The sequence below is a fragment of the Neltuma alba genome, unplaced genomic scaffold (assembly GCF_004799145.2).
Source record: "Neltuma alba isolate B1F8T4 unplaced genomic scaffold, ASM479914v2 tig00011916_pilon, whole genome shotgun sequence".
NCBI classification, from domain to species: domain Eukaryota; kingdom Viridiplantae; phylum Streptophyta; class Magnoliopsida; order Fabales; family Fabaceae; genus Neltuma; species Neltuma alba.
Genome location: NW_021636509.1, coordinates 838,834 through 857,834, shown reverse-complemented (window position 1 = coordinate 857,834; position 19,001 = coordinate 838,834). Strand labels below are relative to the sequence as shown.

The 19,001-nt window shown below is 32.9% G+C and overlaps 3 protein-coding genes across 3 annotated transcripts; all 3 read right to left on the bottom strand.

Annotated features, from left to right (window-relative positions):
* Positions 1-2,946: 2,946 nt before the first annotated feature.
* LOC114719401 (probable protein phosphatase 2C 27) lies at positions 2,947-6,482 on the bottom strand. Its single transcript, XM_028904874.1, has 4 exons — positions 6,324-6,482; positions 5,207-5,404; positions 4,173-4,384; positions 2,947-3,654 (listed from the first exon to the last, which is right to left on the bottom strand). The coding sequence occupies exons 1-4, from the start codon at positions 6,480-6,482 to the stop codon at positions 3,084-3,086; spliced, it is 1,140 nt and encodes a 379-aa protein (XP_028760707.1). The 3' UTR covers positions 2,947-3,083.
* A 6,658-nt stretch (positions 6,483-13,140) lies between these two features.
* On the bottom strand, positions 13,141-14,930 carry LOC114719427 (40S ribosomal protein S11-like). Its single transcript, XM_028904929.1, has 5 exons — positions 14,793-14,930; positions 14,656-14,696; positions 14,452-14,552; positions 13,548-13,902; positions 13,141-13,426 (listed from the first exon to the last, which is right to left on the bottom strand). The coding sequence occupies exons 1-4, from the start codon at positions 14,802-14,804 to the stop codon at positions 13,679-13,681; spliced, it is 378 nt and encodes a 125-aa protein (XP_028760762.1). The 5' UTR covers positions 14,805-14,930; the 3' UTR covers positions 13,141-13,426; positions 13,548-13,678.
* A 1,751-nt stretch (positions 14,931-16,681) lies between these two features.
* LOC114719426 (40S ribosomal protein S11-like) lies at positions 16,682-18,572 on the bottom strand. The gene is made up of 6 exons (XM_028904928.1): positions 18,480-18,572; positions 18,338-18,378; positions 18,136-18,236; positions 17,314-17,458; positions 17,105-17,194; positions 16,682-16,987 (listed from the first exon to the last, which is right to left on the bottom strand). The coding sequence occupies exons 1-6, from the start codon at positions 18,489-18,491 to the stop codon at positions 16,897-16,899; spliced, it is 480 nt and encodes a 159-aa protein (XP_028760761.1). The 5' UTR covers positions 18,492-18,572; the 3' UTR covers positions 16,682-16,896.
* Between the last annotated feature and the right edge of the window lie 429 nt (positions 18,573-19,001).

Sequence of the window (19,001 nt, the reverse complement as noted above, 5' to 3'; positions counted from 1 at the left end):
AAAAAATTGTTAATACAACTAGACGATTAATAATAAATTGTACAGTACTAAATTAAAATAAATAATTAAATTGAAAATATTAAAATTAATTATAGACAATTCACACAGACCATCTAAAAATGAAAAATTATAACTTTATAAAATATTGAATATTAAGAATTTATTTTTTTAATCCAATAGTGGGGATCGGATAAGGAAAAGTCAAAAAAAACAGGGAGCATCCAAATCCATTATTATGATCGATGAAACTTTTTAAACTTCTAACGTATTATAGGGGCATAGACTATTGACTTTGTGGAACCAATATTTGTCTTCTTTCCTTTTCCTTTTTAAAAAAAAAGTTACCAATAGAGTAAAACATTACTAAAAAAATATTAATCGGTGCCCCAGCCCAATAATAGTTCAAAGGGTTCAGGTTAGTTAAGAACAATAATATAATATTTATATTAATATAAATTTTTTAAGAAAAATCAAATTCCATGTTATCATAATTTTTAAAAATAAATTGCATACTTTGTTTCTTAATTCCATTGGACTTATATAGACCTATTCCGTATTTCAAAACCTTATTTTAATTTTACAGAAATTCCTTAAATTTTAGACTATTTTTTAATTGTAGACCAAAATCCTTTGTACGAAAGAATAAGTTTACATTTTATTGTAGCTTGAAATTTAAATACATTAATTTTGAAATGTAGAAAAATATCTATTAGTGTTAAGAATAAAAATAAATTTATTTCCTATCAAATGTTATTCACATTGAAGATGCCGTATCCCGCGCCCAAATCACATCTAAGAAACGACATTTTATGGAATCAAATTTCTTTTCTTTCATTCTCTAACAGACAAAACAAAAAACGTAGATTGCTGTCTTGTGAATTGTTGGGATTTGCAGATCTTGTGAAAATATTAAAAGTTTTATGTAAAATACTCTTCTAATCCTAGATATAAAACTCATTTTATAATGTAAATTGTATTATAAAATGAATCTTATATTTAGAACTAAAAGAATATTAATTAAGAATATACAAATAAACTAGAAAACTTTGCAGTGGTAATTATTAAAATTATATTTCTAGACATATACTATGATATTAAAATTTATTTAAATTACAATACATAAATGCATAATAATATAAAAAATAAAAGAAATATTATACTATGTGTAAAAACTTATATATAATAGAAATGGTAGAATATGTACTTGATAAGATCATATTTTTAAGTTTTTAATTAAATAATGCATAAAAGAATTCATTTGTTATATAAAATTTTATGTAACCTTTTCAACATTAATAATCAAATTAATGCTAAGAAGTACATTTAGTTTTTTTGTTTATATTTTTATAGTTATTTAACTTTTTTTTTTTGCCCGAATAGTACGTTATATAATTGCGTAAAGAAACAGTACAAGTCTGAGTCAACTTTTTTTTTTGGGGATAAATAAGTCTTGAGTCAGTGTTCATTAGAATATTGAACTACAAAAAGAAGTTTTGGCCGGAAAATTACAGGCAGAAGTGACCGATGATAAAAAGTGAAAAAAAACTACACATCCGGTCCTAAGGAACTTTTTCGGTGGCGGGATCTGAAATTTTATATAAATCATTTTGGGGAAAAAAAAATTCCTTCGGTCCTAAATATAAGACTCTTTTTGTAGTACAAATTACACTACAAAAAAAATTTTACATTTAAAACCGGACTAGTAATTACAGATATCGTCAAACATATGACACTCGTGCATTAATGAATCCCTTTAAGGGTAGGGGTTGAAAGTTGAAAATTGAAAATTCATACAAGTCTTTTTTTAAAAAAGAAAAAATCCTAGTGTGATAAAAATAATTCATAACACTGTCCCACAAGTTCAAAACATCATCAAGATGATAGGTTTTCTGTCAATGTTAAATGTAGATTAGTCCCAGAAGTATTCATCTCGGAACGCTGCGTATCTGGAAATTTTTTTGGATTTTCAGCAATTTTACCTTTTGCTGTTAGACTGTAAAAATAATGAAATTGATCATTAACATTTTTAATTGCTACGATTTTAAATTCTTATAACAATATTGAACCCAGAAATCTTCCAAGACAAATTTACATCTTAACTCTTTTCTTTAGGAGGAAGAAGAAGAGATAAAAGCACATGACAGAGGCCAGGGTCGAGGTTCCTAATGATTAAGATGAGAATGGTTCGATCATGAAGAGTAGGGATTATGATGACGATATGCGTGGAATCAGCCAATCAGGCTTCTTCAGTTCAAAACTCAGCCTCGTGATTGGCCAAAACAAATGGGGGCTGGCAGATCTTCTTGTTGAATCTTGGTTGCTCAAATGGCTAACATGAGAGGAAAGGAAAGGTATTCTACAGAGACCAGAGGACAGAAAGAAACTTGTATAATTTCCTGTGTACTAGTTCTGTTGGAGCTGCTCTTGGGCTCCCTTTTGGCACAACAGAAGCTATTTTATTTGCGGCTTATCCTTGATTCATCATTCCTGTTGCTATAACTGAGATCAGAGGAGCTGAGCACTGAAAAGATAATCACATATTTGATATCTTCATAGATGAAACCAGGAGAAATCCATTCATGACTATTATTGTCATTCTTTCTCGCCATTCTAAGAAGACAACTGTATAAGAACGATCTGATTCAAATGAGCTAATTGAATAAGTTAAAAGGGTTCTGTAAGAAGCAACAGCAGCAAGCCTTCAGTGAAAGTTTGACAGATTAACAGTTTATTTACAGTGCTTTAACTTTAAGCCCATGGAAATAGGATTACAATGCATCAATTATGCGTAACCCCTGTACAACTCACACGATTCCATCCTGCTTTGCCAATAATAATGAGAAAAATTGCTTCAAGATTATGATAAGAATCTCTTTAGAGTCATGGCAACTCACTGTTCTTTCCCCATCCTCCTCAGAAACAAGGCTTGCATCAATCAGTAAAATCAGCAGCTGGAAGGCACTTTCTGTCTGATGCTTGAATATATATATATATGTATGTATGTATGTATGTATGTATGTATGTATGTATATGTACATAACCGCTCAAAGGAAAAGAAAACAGCAGCTTCACAGGGAATCTTTCTATCCTTCTAACAGAGCTCTTAGATGCTGGAGTCCCTCAGCTGAAATGCTTCTCCTGACTCTTGACCTTTCTACCACCACAGGGGGCGGCGGATCTGCATGGAAACAGACCATCACAACGGTTAAGTTGTCTGTTGATCCTCTCTTCATGGCTTCCCCTACCATTTCCTTGCAGCATAGTTTCACATCATTGTGCTTTCGAAGCCGCCTCCTAGCAAAATCAATGGCATTTTGGCTGGTAAATACATCCCAGATTCCATCACACCCAATTATCAAGAACTCGTCTTCTTTAGTTAATGTCATCAATTTAAGTTCTGGCTCAGCGGTCAATGGCCCTCCTTGTCCTCTTTCACTCATTTCCTTCATTCCTTTGAGGTGCCAGTCGCCTAGAGCACGCGTGACACCAAGTTTGCCATTCAGGTAACCATCATCATCAATAAATCCACCTAAGGATTCAATCCTCGTCCTTTCTTTCGTACACAAGGGTCTATGATCTTTGGACATTTCTATAGCCCCTCCACATCGGGACAACACTGCCCTGCAGTCTCCGGCATTGGCTACAAGCAAAGACCTGTACCACAAAATGATGGCATTCCTTTTTAAAATTAATCTCATTCAAATGATGCTTCCATAATCAGTACTCAACCATATGTATGTTTCCCTTCTAACTTTTTAAAACAAGAACAGAATTTGCTTTTCATTCTCAGAGTCCCTTCTCATTTCAAATTCTTTTAATTCTGTCGACAAAAAGGCTCCTAAAAGTAAACGAATCAAGATTGCTGCTACTCAGCATCCGATGGAGAGGGGGGAGGGGGCACAGAGTGCAAATACAACAAGAAATTCTCAAAGCCAAGATATAAAACTCAGCATTTGCTAGGATCTGTTTCTTTTAAGTGTGCCATGCAATTGAGGGAGTAAAATGAATGTGATTAACTGCTGATGAGATATTTTACCTTCAATTTGATAAATAGAAAGACAATATTAGCACTGGTTAACTGCTAATGAGATATTTTACTTTTAATTTGATAAATAGAAAGACAATATTAGCATTGTTATGAACACAAAAGAACAGCGGAGACAGTTGCTCACCTGCCATGTACAATGGCGGTTAGTGCAGTTGTACCAGAAGGCATGCAAGACTCAAGAGAACAAGACTTTGCAAATGCAGCATCAGTCTCCAAGAATGACCTTGTGACTACCTTCTCCATCTCCAAGGGAAAGTCAGCATCTTCAACAATCAGTCTTGGCAGATAATCACGGACAAATTTTGCAGCACTCTCACCATCATGTCCATCAAATACCTGCACATCAAGTTTTTTAGCCATTACATGTCAAAATCTGACCAAAGGGTTGCATATTCTGCAAGATAAAAAGAACAAAAGAACTAATAGTGTTTGAGTCAAGTGGAAGAAACTCTATTTTCCTTAAGTGAGGTGAGAGTTCAAATCTTATAAATGGAAAAAAATCATAATGGGAAAGTAAATTAATTTCCCCCAATTACTGAATGCTTCCCTTGCGTTCTTCTAATTGGTTTTATCGACACACGCAGACTAGTTAGATATTTTGTTTCAGTGCATATGTAAAATAACAAGGGAGAATTACAATCAAGTCCCAAGGAAAAGAAATAATTACTAAAAAGTCCCAATAACAACCTAAGCAGCCTGTAATGACTAGTTCTAGAGTAGAGAATAACAACCTCTAAGACTTGTTTTGTAATTTTTTTTCCTTCCTTAGAACCTCGTAATTCTCCCAAATAGCAACCATGTTTCTAATTAACTCTTTTTATTTAAGGAAAAGGATCATGACAAGAAGAGGGAGAAAGTCCTAGTCTCATCCTTAAAATTTGTTCTTCAAATGGAAAAAAAGAGAGTTTGATGCTCAATCTTTAATCACGTGGTTAATAAATGAAGACCAGCCAGTAATCAATTAGTGGGAGATGTTCATCAAGTGTTAGCTTGGATTCTTAATAATAATATCATATACTGGTGTCTGGTCCCAAACTTCAGGATACATAAAGAGTGTTGAAACTTCCTAATGTTATCACAAAATAAGATGTTGATCAAAGAATGTACTTGAAATTGATGACAGCAACAGAAACTAGTATAATTAGTTAGATGGCTTACTCCATAAAAGGAAACTGCTCCCTCACTGATGACTTTGTACCCAAATTCCTTCGCCATGTCTCCAACACATATGTGGGTGTCCTCCATATAAGGACGATCTCCAATATCTGACCACTCACCAGACCGACGAACAGGGATGAAATTCATCAATGTCTGTCTTTCGTCTCCAATCACTGCATCCTCGCCTATGCTTTCCAGCTGAATGTGCCAAAGGAAGAATGAAAAAGAATTTGAGACAAAATGATGATAATAAGAACCAATAAACAATGAAGAAGAATAAGCAATTAAACACGTTCAGCATTACTTGAGAGCCATCAAAAGTAAGATCAATCAATCTCAGATACACAATCAGATGAGTTAATTATGGAAATGGACGATACAATTATGAAGAACAAGAAGTGATACAGACTGAACTAAAACTCGAGTAGAAAAGGAAATGCTAACATAAAGAAAGGCAATTTGTATGTCATCCTACTCCCGGAGACATACTAATTCCTAAGATAAACAGCTGTATCTTCAGCAAGACTTTCGTAGTCCCAACCAAGAGATCACAGGACATCACAAGAACAAATTATCATCATAAAATTCGCAAGGACGGGAATCTCACATGGAACAAGAATTATTTAATAGAAATGCGTTCCACATTCCTGTAGCACTAGCACTTAAACTATTACCAGTAGATAGGCATCATGGTACATGTAAGCTGTAGCATATTCCTATTTCATTTATGGAGAAGCTGTTCTTCTGTCAAAGAACATTAAGGAGAATCAATATAACAAAGTCTAAACAACTAGAAGAGAATCTATGACTTGACACAGAAAAGGAAGTGAATAAGCAATAAGGTTAAGCTAAAGTTGGAGGATCGTTTCACGTGAGGAATGCAGTACCAATTGATCTCAACCAAATCAGAAACATTGACTAACTCTAAATAACACCGGACAATAATATATCTAAGACAAACAAAAAAAGACAATACAGCAGCCATCCAATAAAAGGCCTTAACCCAACGAGGAAAAACAAGAAAAATGGCTTCCCATTTGACATGAAGAATCGAAAGAGAAATCAAGAACAAAACTACCAAATCAACAAAGAGAGGATCGGAGAACCGAATACTTACAGGAAATGAATTTCCAACACTTGAAGTTGTCAAAGGAGGTTCCTTTTCCCAGTTCTCCATCTCGGTACGCAAGAAATCACAATGCAAAGGCCATGTCCTCCTTCTGCTCTCATGGGTCTCCATATCTTCACCAACTTGCTCCGCGTCTTGCACGCCCATGGTGACAAACAACTTGCAGGCCTGGAACAGAAAAAGTTAAGAGATTTGGATATAATTCTGAGTATAATGGAGAGAGAAAAGAAGATTCCGCGAATATGTTGGGAAAAAAAGGAAGGAAGGGAGGTGGTGTGCGAGTGTATAGTAATTTCGAGACAGTGGGAAAAGGATCGCGAACGAGTAAACTTGAGATTTTTTTTAATGAAACGTGGCTGGAAATTGATTGGTTGGGTTGTGTTATAGTATTATTTATGAGGCGACTTTGGTTTTAGTTGTTGGTTACGGTCTCGGACACGTGTCCTTCTCGGTTTTTGGCACCAACCACAATGCTTCTCTTGATATTTTCACGGTAATTTTTTTTCCAGATGGCAAAAAAGAAATAAAATATTAAAATACAAAAGAAATGAATATTCCATGTTTATAATCTCAGGCTAAAGATCTCTAAACAGTGAACAGAACCTCTTTTTTTTGGTTCCATCCTCTTTCTTTTTTTTTTTAATTATTTATTTTTTCTTTTTTTAATTATTTCAATAGTTTAGATTTTAATTTTATATAAACTATTTATAAAAAGATTTTAAAAATATTTAGCGCATTTACAATCCATTAGAATTAAATTTTAATATTAGTTTGTAATTTATTATTTATTTATTTTTATAATTTAATATATTAATAATAGTTTTAAAAAATTTAAATTTGAAATGTTAAAATGTCAATCTAATGATTAAAAAGAAAGAGAAGAGAAGAAGATGAAAAAGAAAGAAGAGAAGTTCCAAACCACTCGCTATGCAGGAAATTTTACGTTTTCCACGCAAGTAAGGGAATCCCAAAACTTCTTCTTTTGGGGGAAAAAAAATCCCCAGACACTTCTAGGATTGAGAGAGTTAGTGAAAACTGAAAATGTTAGGTTTTTTTTTTTAATCTGATAGAGAAGGGATTAATATGATCAAATAATATAGGTTAATTTTATATTTTAAAATTGATTGATGATAATTTAATCTATTTGGTTGACTTTTAACGGACTTTTTAGGTTGATTCCGATATTACAAACTGAACCAAAAATTATTTTAATAATTTTCGATCAAAACCAATATCATTTTATTTTTAATGCCTTAAAAATATGAAATATAAATAAAGTTTACCTCTTCACACAAAATGCATATGTTATTTATTAATAAATTTTCATTTCTAACCATTACTTTATATTTTCAATATTATATTTTATTCCACCCAATGATTTGAGATCTTAATCAATTAATTATAAAATTATGTGATTAATTTGTTTATTTTTAGTTGAGAGATTTTTTTTTTGGGACTGAAGTTGAGAGAGGGTTTGAATTTGAATGGCAGGAGAAACGAGCACTCGCTTAGAGGAAAGTGATGAACATTTAATCCTCTATAGACAAAAATGAAGTACACGTGGAAAATGCAATAGAAAGCTAATATTTAAAATAATAAAGGGCCTCCATTATTGTTATTGATGGTGACTCTCTTCATTTGTACGAAAATGCCTGAAAATTTGAGCCTTGAAAACGGCATTTACAATTTATTAATCAAACTTAACAATTTTTTTTTAACTATATTCATATTTAACATATACAACCTATAATAGAATAATAACCTATATAAGAATAAATAAAGACTAAAATAATGCATCCATATTAAAGATTTCATAGTGACTTATAAAACAGAGAAAAAGAAACATTCACTTTTATTTGCCTGATCCTATTTCGGACTTTTTTTGTTTTTTTGTATGTGTTGTTGTTTAATGTATAATTCATCATTATATAAAGAAAATTAAACAAAGTTTTATTGAGAGGGGGTAGGTGCGTGCCATTTACTTTATTGGTTGCTTGATTGCTGCAGCTAGCAATTCCCAAATTTGTGGCCATGTTTTCTTCATTTCTTCCTCTCTTTTTTGTGTGTGAATCCATTCTCAAGTTTCTAGAAAGTCAAATAGGGTAGGTCACAGAATCTAATTACTTTTCTGCCCTATCCAATCATATTTCTATTATTTACCCATCAAATGTTTGCATCATTATTACCAATTAATTAACTTATCTTGGGAAAAAAAATTGAATTCTTCATGATTATACATTCTAATCTTTTCAATAAAGCTAACTTCTTCATTATTTTGTTCTTTTTCTTTTTTTAACATATGCACCCGTATCCCAATCAAACCCTTTATGAATCAAGTCATGATAGGATCCATATGGGTAGCAACCCTATCACCTACACTGCTACATGTCTAAAAGATCGAACCTGTGACTTTTGATTAAGTTGGAATAATTACTACCAGTTGATTGAGTGCTCGGTGGTCATTATTTTGTTCCTTTTATACTCACTTGTTACCACGAAAAAAAAAGAAGCTTAGATATGATTCATATTTAGATGAATCGTTTTGTGAGAATTATGTTTTCATATATATAAAAAAAAAAAAAAGTTTAGTTGGGATGGGCTTTAGAGACTCATCAAAGTACTAGGGTATATCTTCATATTTAAAGAAATTTTGCAAATGTATTTATAGATTGCTTACCTATAAGACCTTTCAAATCGGCTGTATGATTTGAACTTATAATCTTATAGATCATGAGCAAACTTTTTACTAATTGAACCAGTGTCTGTTGGTTCAAAGTGAAATTTTTTCTGAGTTGCATTTTATCAATTAAAATTGACTTATATTTCACTAAAAAAGCCAGTTTGAATCCCCATTTAGTTTTAGTAACCCAAAGACTTCAAAATGTTGTTTCAGGTCTAATTGGCTTTACGAGAAAAAATTTATTTGATTTTAAAGTCAATCCAGATATAATTTTTAGGCTGAGATTGGCTTTTGAATTTTTAAACGGGCTTTTGAGATTATGAAATCCAATCTGAACAAATCCAAATTCGTCATTTCAAATTTGAATCAAATGTTGGTTAGATATGACTTCTTCTGGGCTTGTGTTCATTTGAAAACCAATCACTATTTAAGAAATGAAGAGCTGAACAAGGGTTCTATGAATAAACGCCAAGTGGATTCGTTGGCTTAACAATTAAATTGCAACATTTGAAATTGCTTTGCCAAATAATATATTGAACACTGTGGGATTGCAAGAGATTATGTTGGATTATTGTACAGAATATGCCAGGGGAGTAGCTAATATAATAATTAAATGCAAAAACAAATATGTGCCAACTACATTTGTATCATGCGCAAAAACAAAACAAAAAAATAAAGGAAAAATTACTGTGACTTTAAGAAATGAATGTAATTATTAAAAAAATTCCATAATAATTTAATATTAAATTTCAGCATAGGAAACAATAATAAATCCATGTTGTTTATTTGCCATTAAAATTTTTGATAATTATACTATTTTTCTAGCAACGTCAAAGTGCTTCTCCCAAAAAATAAATCTCCAACTATATGCTTAAAAGACAAAGCCATTCTACTTGTCATATTAATTGCAATTACACTAAAAAAATGACTGTTACATTTAAGAAAAGTAAAGTACTTTCTTGCCAAGTAAAAATAAAATAAAATATACTTGCAACTTAAGAAAATCAGGTTTGTATATCTAAATCCTCTAGGGTATCTTTCACAGAAAGAGCAGACAAGATGGATAAGAAACAACTCCAGTTTATGCTTCAAATATTAAGTAAACTTGTGATCAATTTACTTTTCTCTGTGTTACTACCCCGATTCTTAATATAAGAGCTGGTTAATTAATTTAAAAAGCTTAAAAACCTAGTTAAATTAGTTATTTGTAATAAATAGATGTTGTCTTTTCTAAAATATCTTTACTAATCAAGTGTGTTGGTTAGAACTATTATTATTACAAAGACTATCTCAAAAAGAATAGATAAATGTAAGAGACAAAATGAATTAGGATCTTATATTTATGATCAAAATAAAAGTCAAATAAGCTTTTATATTAAGTACGGGAGGTAGTATTTTTAATTTTTTTGCCCACCTTGAATCTTCAAAGACTTTCTGCTTTTTCTTTGTTGCCAACTTCAGAAAAATTTCAACAGTTATCAAAATTGTGAAGATTTACAGATAATTCCAGCTTTTAACATTAGCTCAACTTATTAAGGCTTGGCTAGGCCCGATGTGGCCATAGCTCACACGTGAAAAAACAGATTTTGGGAAAGCCTGGCTTCCCGTGTCTCAATATTGTTTGTTTGGTCTAAAAATTGATTAACCTCAAAGTAGCTTCTCATAGAAGCTGAGTCTAATAAAAGAAATTAGTCTCTCATAACGTAATGAATTATTAAGGTTGAGATCTCTATTAAAAGATATGTTTATGTTTAGTACCTAACACTCCAGCAAAACCTTGAAAGAAAATAATCGTGCCTTGCCCCGAGGGGGGGGACTTAAAAGAAGCCCCCAACAAAGCATAGTCATACTTGATTGGTGACTACACACATCTTTTTGTATGACAATCCTAATGACTTGTATTACCAGCAAGCAGTTGCTAGTTAAAATAATAAGCAATCTTACTCTATTAAAAAAAAAAAAAAACGCAAGTTCAAATCTGAGAAACACACCCTTCACTTACCTCTTTAATACTATTTACTTAGATCTAATAAAAAAAAAATCTAATGACCTGCACCATTCACTTGTTTCGTTAATATATAAAGCTTTCAATGTATTTACTAAAACTAAAAAATATTAAATCTTATTAATTCTATTTTAAAATTTAATAAATTTTCTAACTTTAATAAGTGAGAAATGAGAAGTTCAACAAAAATAGCAATATATAAATAGTAAATCAAGATAAGATCATATTGATATTTCAAATTGCCCTCATTTTGATTTTGTTCTCTCATATTTCAAATCATATATTGTGGTCTCTTAATAGATAAAATAACTGTGCCTTGAGGGGGGGGGAACCTTTAAAAGAAGCCCCCAACATGGCATAGTCATAGTTGATTGGTAACTAGACACATCTTTTTGTATGACAATTCTAATGACTTGTATTACCAGCAAGCCGTTGTTGTTAGTTAAAGTAATAAGCAATTTTTTTTCATAAAGGAAAAAAATAAGTTTGAATTTGGAAAGCACACCTTTTATTTACCTCTTTAATAAGAGTACTATTTACTTAGAGCTAAAAAAAACTAATGACCTGCACCATTCACTTATTTCTTTAATATATAAAGCTTTCAATGTTTTTTTTTTGGCCTGAAAGCTTTCAACGTATTTTACTAAAACTAAAAAAAAAAGTTAAATTTATTATTTCTATCTCAAAATTTAATCACTTTTCTAACTTTAATAAGTGAGAAATGAGAAGTTCAACAAAAATAACAATATCGAAAATAGTTGATTAAGATAACATCATACTTTTAACCTTGAGTTAATATAATCTTTGATCTTTCAAATTACTCTCATTTTGATTTTGTCCTCTCAAATTTCAAATCATATATTTTAGTCTCTTAATAGATAAAATGATCCACATTTTTATTAGATTATAAAAACAAATGTTTTAGATACCCCAAAAAAAAACCTTAACAGACTAGAGTTTAAAATTTTGAAGAATCAAAACTCAAATGAAAATAAAATAACTTGCATTAAAGGCAAACTCCTCCTTCTATCTTAGATTTTGGGTGTATTTGGATAAAACCAAATCATAGTTTGGAGAGTAACTTCTAGAGAATAGATTTTATGAAGAATAGATTTTGTAAAAATATGATTCTGATAAAGTGAAAGGTTTGGATAGTTGTTATTAAAAACACTTTTTATATATACAAATTACTAAAAAAATATATAAGTTAATATGATAATTACATAAAAGATAGATTTTATAATATATTTTAATTTGAAGGAATAAAATTGTTAATAATATCTTTTTTACTAACATAATTAATAATATATAAGATAATATAATTAATAAATAATTAATATTTATAAATATAAAATTAAATATGTTTATAGAAAAATAATTGACAGGCATTAAACTCGTATTACTGTTAGGATATACAATGACAAGTACAATCATACTTTCTAATTTGAGTCTGAAACATAATAGATTTACTTCTATTGAAACTATAGTTTTAAACCCAAAACCGTGATTTGCCTATTTGTCCCCCTATTTGGCAAATTTCTGACCCAAACCATGGTTTGGGTATTTTGCCAAACAGGACCAAGAATCCCCTCAATAAACGCAGCCCATATTTATGTTTTTTAAGTAGAAAACACAGCCCACATTTAATTAAATAGCATGCATTTTCCTTCCGCTGTAAATTAACAGAATCAGCAAGCCGTATGGCCACCTTTGAATCTTATTAATGAGAGCGATCAATGTGCCAGCCCACTTTAAGGCTAAATTTTTTTTCAAAAGGAAATACTTTTCTTGTTTCCGACATGTACTGTTATTTGGAATGGGACTCCTGCAATATCCAAATATTCCAACTTAAAATAAAACAATACCAAATGGAATTACTCAAATATATCGATATCCTCTCTCTATCAATAATACTAGTCGAGAATGGCAGAAGAAGATTCAGAGAGAAACCCAAGGAAAATATTGAATGTAATCTAAAAGCCATATAGGAAAGACGGGAATAGTAGGAAGAAAAAATTGCCAACAAAGATGGGATAGGTGATTCCCCCCGTCCTACTAGGATAGGGACAGGACAGCCAGGAAGGGCATGTGATGAACATCCCATATGAGATCCACAATAGTTAAAATTAAATAACGATCTTCTATATAAAAAGCTCATAATCTTCAGCACTTAAACATTCACAAACCAAAACCAGAAAGAACTCCAAAATTGATTAAATTAGTATATGGTCAATTTCAAAAACAAAAGGCTCAAAATAGAGGCTGCTCCAAACCCCAAATTTCGTACCCCTACAAACATAAATAATAATCATATATCATATTCCAGTAAATGCCTTCTTCACACCACCAGAAGATCCAGCCGGGATCACTTTTAATACGTTGAACCTCACAGTCTTTGAGAGTGGCCTAAAAATATAACGACATTGAAGGGAATCAGTGATGACCACATTAAGGCGTGCAAGTAATTTACAACAGTAATATCCTGAACTTTGTGCAATCAAAAAAGGTTTGTTATATAAATTCTAACCTGCACTGGCCGATGGTCACATGATCACCTTCCTTTACACGAAAGCAAGGTGATATGTGAGCTGCAATGTTTGAGTGCCGCTTCTCATACCTAAATATTTACAAGACAGAAGTGAGAAAAACATATGAAAATTACAAGTTAAGCCGAAACAATGCTGCAAAGGCCAAATAAAATGAAAAATGAGCATAACAGCCAGATGAGAGGGAATACCTCTGGTACTTCTTGACAAAATGAAGGTAGTTCCTTCTAACAATAATGGTTCTTGTCATCTTAGCACTATGACAGGTGCCAGCTAGAATACGACCCCTGATAGAAACAGTGCCAGTGAAGGGGCATTTCTTATCAATGTAAGAGCCTGTATGAAAGACAAAAACGCGAAGGCTTTCCATAAGCAGAAGCGCATATAAACCAATGGATCGAGAAATAAACAATCATTCATATTGAATATCACAATAACGTGAATAATCACAAACCAGCAAATGCTCGTTTATACACTAGTCCTGTACAAAAACAGTGAAAACATAATAACCTGATAAAAAGCAAAACAGGACATTCGATGCAATATCTTGTACTAGCGCTAATTTCAGCAGTGTCCGGTATGCAAACTAGATTGCAATACGTAGACTAAGATTACAATGGCATTGCAGAGAGAGAATGACGACAGATAGCCAGCAACTAAGAGTAAAACTTACCATGCAACCTTCAGCCCACAAAAATATACTTACCATGCTACCAAATCGGAAATTGAAACAGGGGCCGAATTTACGAACAACTCCCATCAATAAAATTTACCAGATATATCAAACGAAATCCGAGCTCCCAACAACGACCATATAAACAGTAAAGGAGGCATCAAGGCAATGTAGATTTTTACAAACATAAAGAAAGTATTTAGAGAGGAAACCTTCAATAGCGTCCCTGGGAGTCTTGAATCCAAGTCCAACAGACTTCCAAAAGCGATTCCCTCCTTTTCCAGGCCTCTTTCCCTTCCCAGATTTCTTTGAGCTTGAAAAGCAGAAGCAGCCACAAACAAATTAAGCAAAACAACAACAAGAACTTAAAAGAAAACAAAAGAAGAAATAAACTTATTCATGTCAAATTTGTGTACCTTAGAAACACTTTTGGCTGCTTCAAAAAAGCCTTCTCAGTCTGCCGAAAGGAAAACAAACCACAAAATGAATGAATGAGAGATCGAAAAGTAGGAATTATTGACACAATCAAAAGGAATCATCGATCTGAATGTACTTGTTCCGCCATGGTTCAAGCTCTTGAACGAAGCTACGGAGCAGAGTGGCGAAATCGTGGCGAAATTCAAAGAGCGCGAAAGCCGCAGCCAGAAACCCTAGCCAGATTTACGACGAAGCTTGACGAACCCAGTTTATTTGTTTTGGTCTGCTTTCAACTTATGGGCCTCAACTAGGCCCAACTTTATGGACTTCAATTTATTTCGTTAATAATATGGGCTAGTTACAAAAAGTACTATGAGCTGGGCCTTTGTTTAAATAAGATCCAATCAAGCGCTACCAAATCTAAATTTTTGTTGTCTCCATTATCAATTTTCTAGAAAGTCAAATAGGGTAAGCCACACAATCTAATCACTTTTTGACAAAATTACAAATAAAGACCTCTGAATATATGAAATTATAATTTGGAACTCTCAATTTGAAAAATAGCAAATAAGGACCCGATCTTATTTTTGCAAATATGAATGGTTAAATGTCTGAAATATCCCCTCAGCCAAATGACACGTTGACTATGAGAAATAACAAGTTCATTTTGACGAATGACGACTTCAGTAAACCAAATCACAACTTGACTGAGGATATACCAAATGATGAGTTGACTACGAGAAATGACAAATTCATTTTAACAAATGATTTCAGTAGATCAAATCATAATTTAACTGAAGGTATGCCAAATAAGAAGTTGATTGTGGGAATGATAAGTTCACTTCAGTGAATGACAATTTCAGTGGACCAAATCACAATTTGGCTAAGGGGCATTTTAGACATTTCATCCATATTTCATATTTGCAAAAATGAAACTAGGTCCTTATTTACTATTTTTCAAATTCAGAGTCCCAAATCACAATTTTACATTTTAGGGATCTTTATTTACAATTTTCTTTTACTTTTTCGCTCTATCCAATCATATTTCATTACTTACCTCCCAATATGTTTGCATCGTTAATACCAATTAACTTATCTCGGAAAAAAAACCAAAGAATCATTCATGGCTATATATTCTAATTCTAATCCTTTTAATAGATTTCACTTCTTCATTATTTCGTTTTTTTTTATACTCATTACCACAAAAAAGGCCACGCACAATTCATATTTAGATTAACATTTGTGAAAATCATTTTTTTTAATAAAAAATTTAGATAAGTTGAATTTTAAGAACTCATCAAGTGCTTAGAGTCAAAAGTCAAAATTTGAACTCACGTTTTTTTCCCAACTAGACCAACATTTTATTCCATTTACATTTTATCAATTTAAAATGACCTATACCTTTAGTTAAAAAGCCAATTTGAATAGCCATACAGTTTTTAGTTGCCCCAAGACTTCTAAATGTTTATCCTAATTGGCTTTTGTTAAAAAGAAAAAAAAATTATTCGTTTCTAATGTCATTTCAAATATGATTTCTAGACTTGTATTGGTATGTGAATTCACAAATTGGCTTTTGAGATTATGAAATACAATCTGAACAAATCCAAAATCTAAATTTTAAATTTGAATCAAATGTTGGTGAGATATGGCTTCTTCTGGCTTTATGCGTTCATTAGAAAATGGAATACTTTCCTTGGTTCCAAATTGTACTAAGTTTTTGGAATGGTGCTCCAGCAAACTACAAATACTCCAACAAGCAAAAGCAGAATACCAAATCGAATTACTCAAAAATATCACTATACCCTCTGTATCAGTAATACTAGCCCAGAATGGCAGAAGAAATGTCAGTACGAGAAACCTTAAGCGAAATACTGAATCTAATTTAAAAGCAAAATAGGAGAGATGAAAAAATAGTTGACTGAATATACCAGGAAGGGAAGTGATCCCCATCCCACCCCGAAATGAAGGGGATGGGGTGGACAGGAAGGGTACGTGATGAATACCCCTCTATGAGACCCACAATAGTTAAAATTAAATAACCACAACAGTTAAACTTAAATAACCATCTTGTATATGAAACGCTCATAATCTTCAGGATTTAGAAATTCATATATCCAAACCAGAAAAGAACTCCAAAATTGATTAAATTAGAATACGGTCACTTTCAAAAACAACTAAAAATAGAATCTGCTCCAAACTCCAAATTTCGTACCCCTACAAACATAACTAATAATCATATATCATATTCCAGTAAATGCCTTCTTCACACCACCAGAAGATCCAGCCGGAATCACTTTTAACACGTTGAACCTCACAGTCTTTGAGAGTGGCCTAAAAATATAATCAGAATGAAGGAAATCAGTGATGACTACATTAAACCGTGCAAGTTACAACAACAATATCCTGAACTTAGTGCAATCCAAAAGGGTTTGTTCCATAAATTCAAACCTGCACTGGCCGATGGTCACATGATCACCTTCCTTTACACGAAAGCAAGGTGATATGTGAGCTGCAATGTTTGAGTGCCTCTTCTCATATCTAAACATTTACACGACAGAAGTGAGAACAACACATGGAAATCACAATTATGCTGGTCCAAGAGTGCAAAGGCCAAATAAAATGAAAAATGAGCATAACAGCCAGATGGGAGGGAATACCTCTGGTACTTCTTGACAAAATGAAGGTAGTTCCTTCTCACAATAATCGTTCTTGTCATCTTAGCACTATGACAGGTGCCAGCTAGAATACGACCCCTGATTGAAACAGTGCCAGTGAAGGGGCACTTCTTATCAATGTAAGTGCCTGTATGAAAGACAAAAACGCGAAGGCTTTCCATAAGCAGAAGCGCACATAAATCATTGGATGGCGAAATAACCAATCACTCATATTGAATATCAGAATAACGTGAACAATCACAAACAAGGAAACGCTCCTTCACGCACTAGTCCTGTACAAAAACAGTGAACACATATCAACACACTTTGCTTCAAGTTAAGCCATTAATTTTATCAAAGCCGTATCCTTCTATTGACATTATATTTCACGGAGTATAGATTGAGAGTCACAACACTCCAATCATGTCTCATTGCCAAAAACTGCTTAACCTGATAACAAGCAAAGCAGCACATTCGATGCAATATCTCGTACTAGCGCTAATTTCAGCATTGTCAGGTATGCAAACTAGATTGCAATACGCGGACTAAGGTTACAGTGGCACTGCAGAGAGAGAATGACGATAGATAGCCAGCAACTGAGAGTAAAATTTACCATGCAACCTTCAACCCACAAAAATATACTTACTATGCTACCAAATCGGAAATTGAAACAGGGGCCGAATTTACGAACAACTCCCATCAATAAAATTTACCAGATATATCAAAGGAAATCCGAGCTCCCAACAACGACCATATAAACAGTAAAGGAGGCATCAAGGCAATGTAGATTTTCACAAACACAAAGAAAGGATTTGGAGAGGAAACCTTCAATAGCGTCCCTGGGAGTCTTGAATCCAAGTCCAACAGACTTCCAAAAGCGATTCCCTCCTTTGCCAGGCCTCTTTCCCTTCCCAGATTTCTTCGAGCTTGAAAAGCAGAAGCAGCCACAAACAAATTAAACAAAACAACAACAGCTAACTTAAAAGGATAAAAAGGAAATAAATTAATTCACGTCAAATTGGTGTACCTTAGAAACACTTTTGGCTGCTTCAGAAAAGCCTTCTCAGTCTGCCGAAAGGAAAACAAACCAAAAAAATAAATCAATGAATAAGAGATCGAAAACTCGGGATTATTGACACAATCAAAAGGAATTATGAATCTGAATGTACTTGTTCCGCCATGGTTGAAGCTCTTGGACTAAGCTAAGGAGCAGAGGGGCGAAATGCAAAGACGGCGAGAGTGGCAGCCAGAAACCCTAGCCAGATTTATGATGACCCTTGACGACCCCTGTTTATTTGTTTCGGTCTGCTTTAAATTTATGGGCCTCAATCCAGGCCCAGAAGTATGGGCTTCAATTTATTTCGCTACAATATGGGCCTTAAGCTACCAAGGATGTGAGGGGACCTAATCATGGGCGACTTACATAAACAAAATATTGTCCGGGCCTGGGTCTTCGTTTAGAAAGATCCAATCAAGCGCCATCTGCCCTCAATTTTTTCCGTTTCGTTGTTCAGCTAGACCAACTGAGCTACTTACAAGAAAAATGAGTTAAAGGAAAAGGTATCTATGAAATTTAAAATAAAGACCATCCCCTTCTATGCTATCCCACGTAAGGAACTTTGTATGGGGTTCTACGCAACAACGTAAAAGCACCCACCTCATAAATTATATTGTCAGCCAAAGCAGTGTGG

Excerpts from the sequence above, each read along its gene's own strand:
- LOC114719426 (XM_028904928.1), bottom strand. Across the intron at positions 18,237-18,337 it reads CAGCCAAAAGTGTTTCTAAG|CTCGAAGAAATCTGGGAAGG; the intron begins GTACACCAATTT and ends CTGCTTTTCAAG. Across the intron at positions 17,195-17,313 it reads TTTGTCAAGAAGTACCAGAG|ATATGAGAAGAGGCACTCAA; the intron begins GTATTCCCTCCC and ends GTAAATGTTTAG.
- LOC114719401 (XM_028904874.1), bottom strand. The coding sequence starts at position 6,482 with ATGGGCGTGCAAGACGCGGAGCAAGTTGGTGAAGATATGGAGACCCAT. Across the intron at positions 4,385-5,206 it reads GAGCAGTTTCCTTTTATGGA|GTATTTGATGGACATGATGG; the intron begins GTAAGCCATCTA and ends CTTGATGTGCAG. Across the intron at positions 3,655-4,172 it reads ACCGCCATTGTACATGGCAG|GTCTTTGCTTGTAGCCAATG; the intron begins GTGAGCAACTGT and ends TTTGTGGTACAG.
- LOC114719427 (XM_028904929.1), bottom strand. Across the intron at positions 14,553-14,655 it reads CAGCCAAAAGTGTTTCTAAG|CTCAAAGAAATCTGGGAAGG; the intron begins GTACACAAATTT and ends CTGCTTTTCAAG. Across the intron at positions 13,903-14,451 it reads TCCCAGGGACGCTATTGAAG|GCTCTTACATTGATAAGAAA; the intron begins GTTTCCTCTCTA and ends TCTTTCATACAG.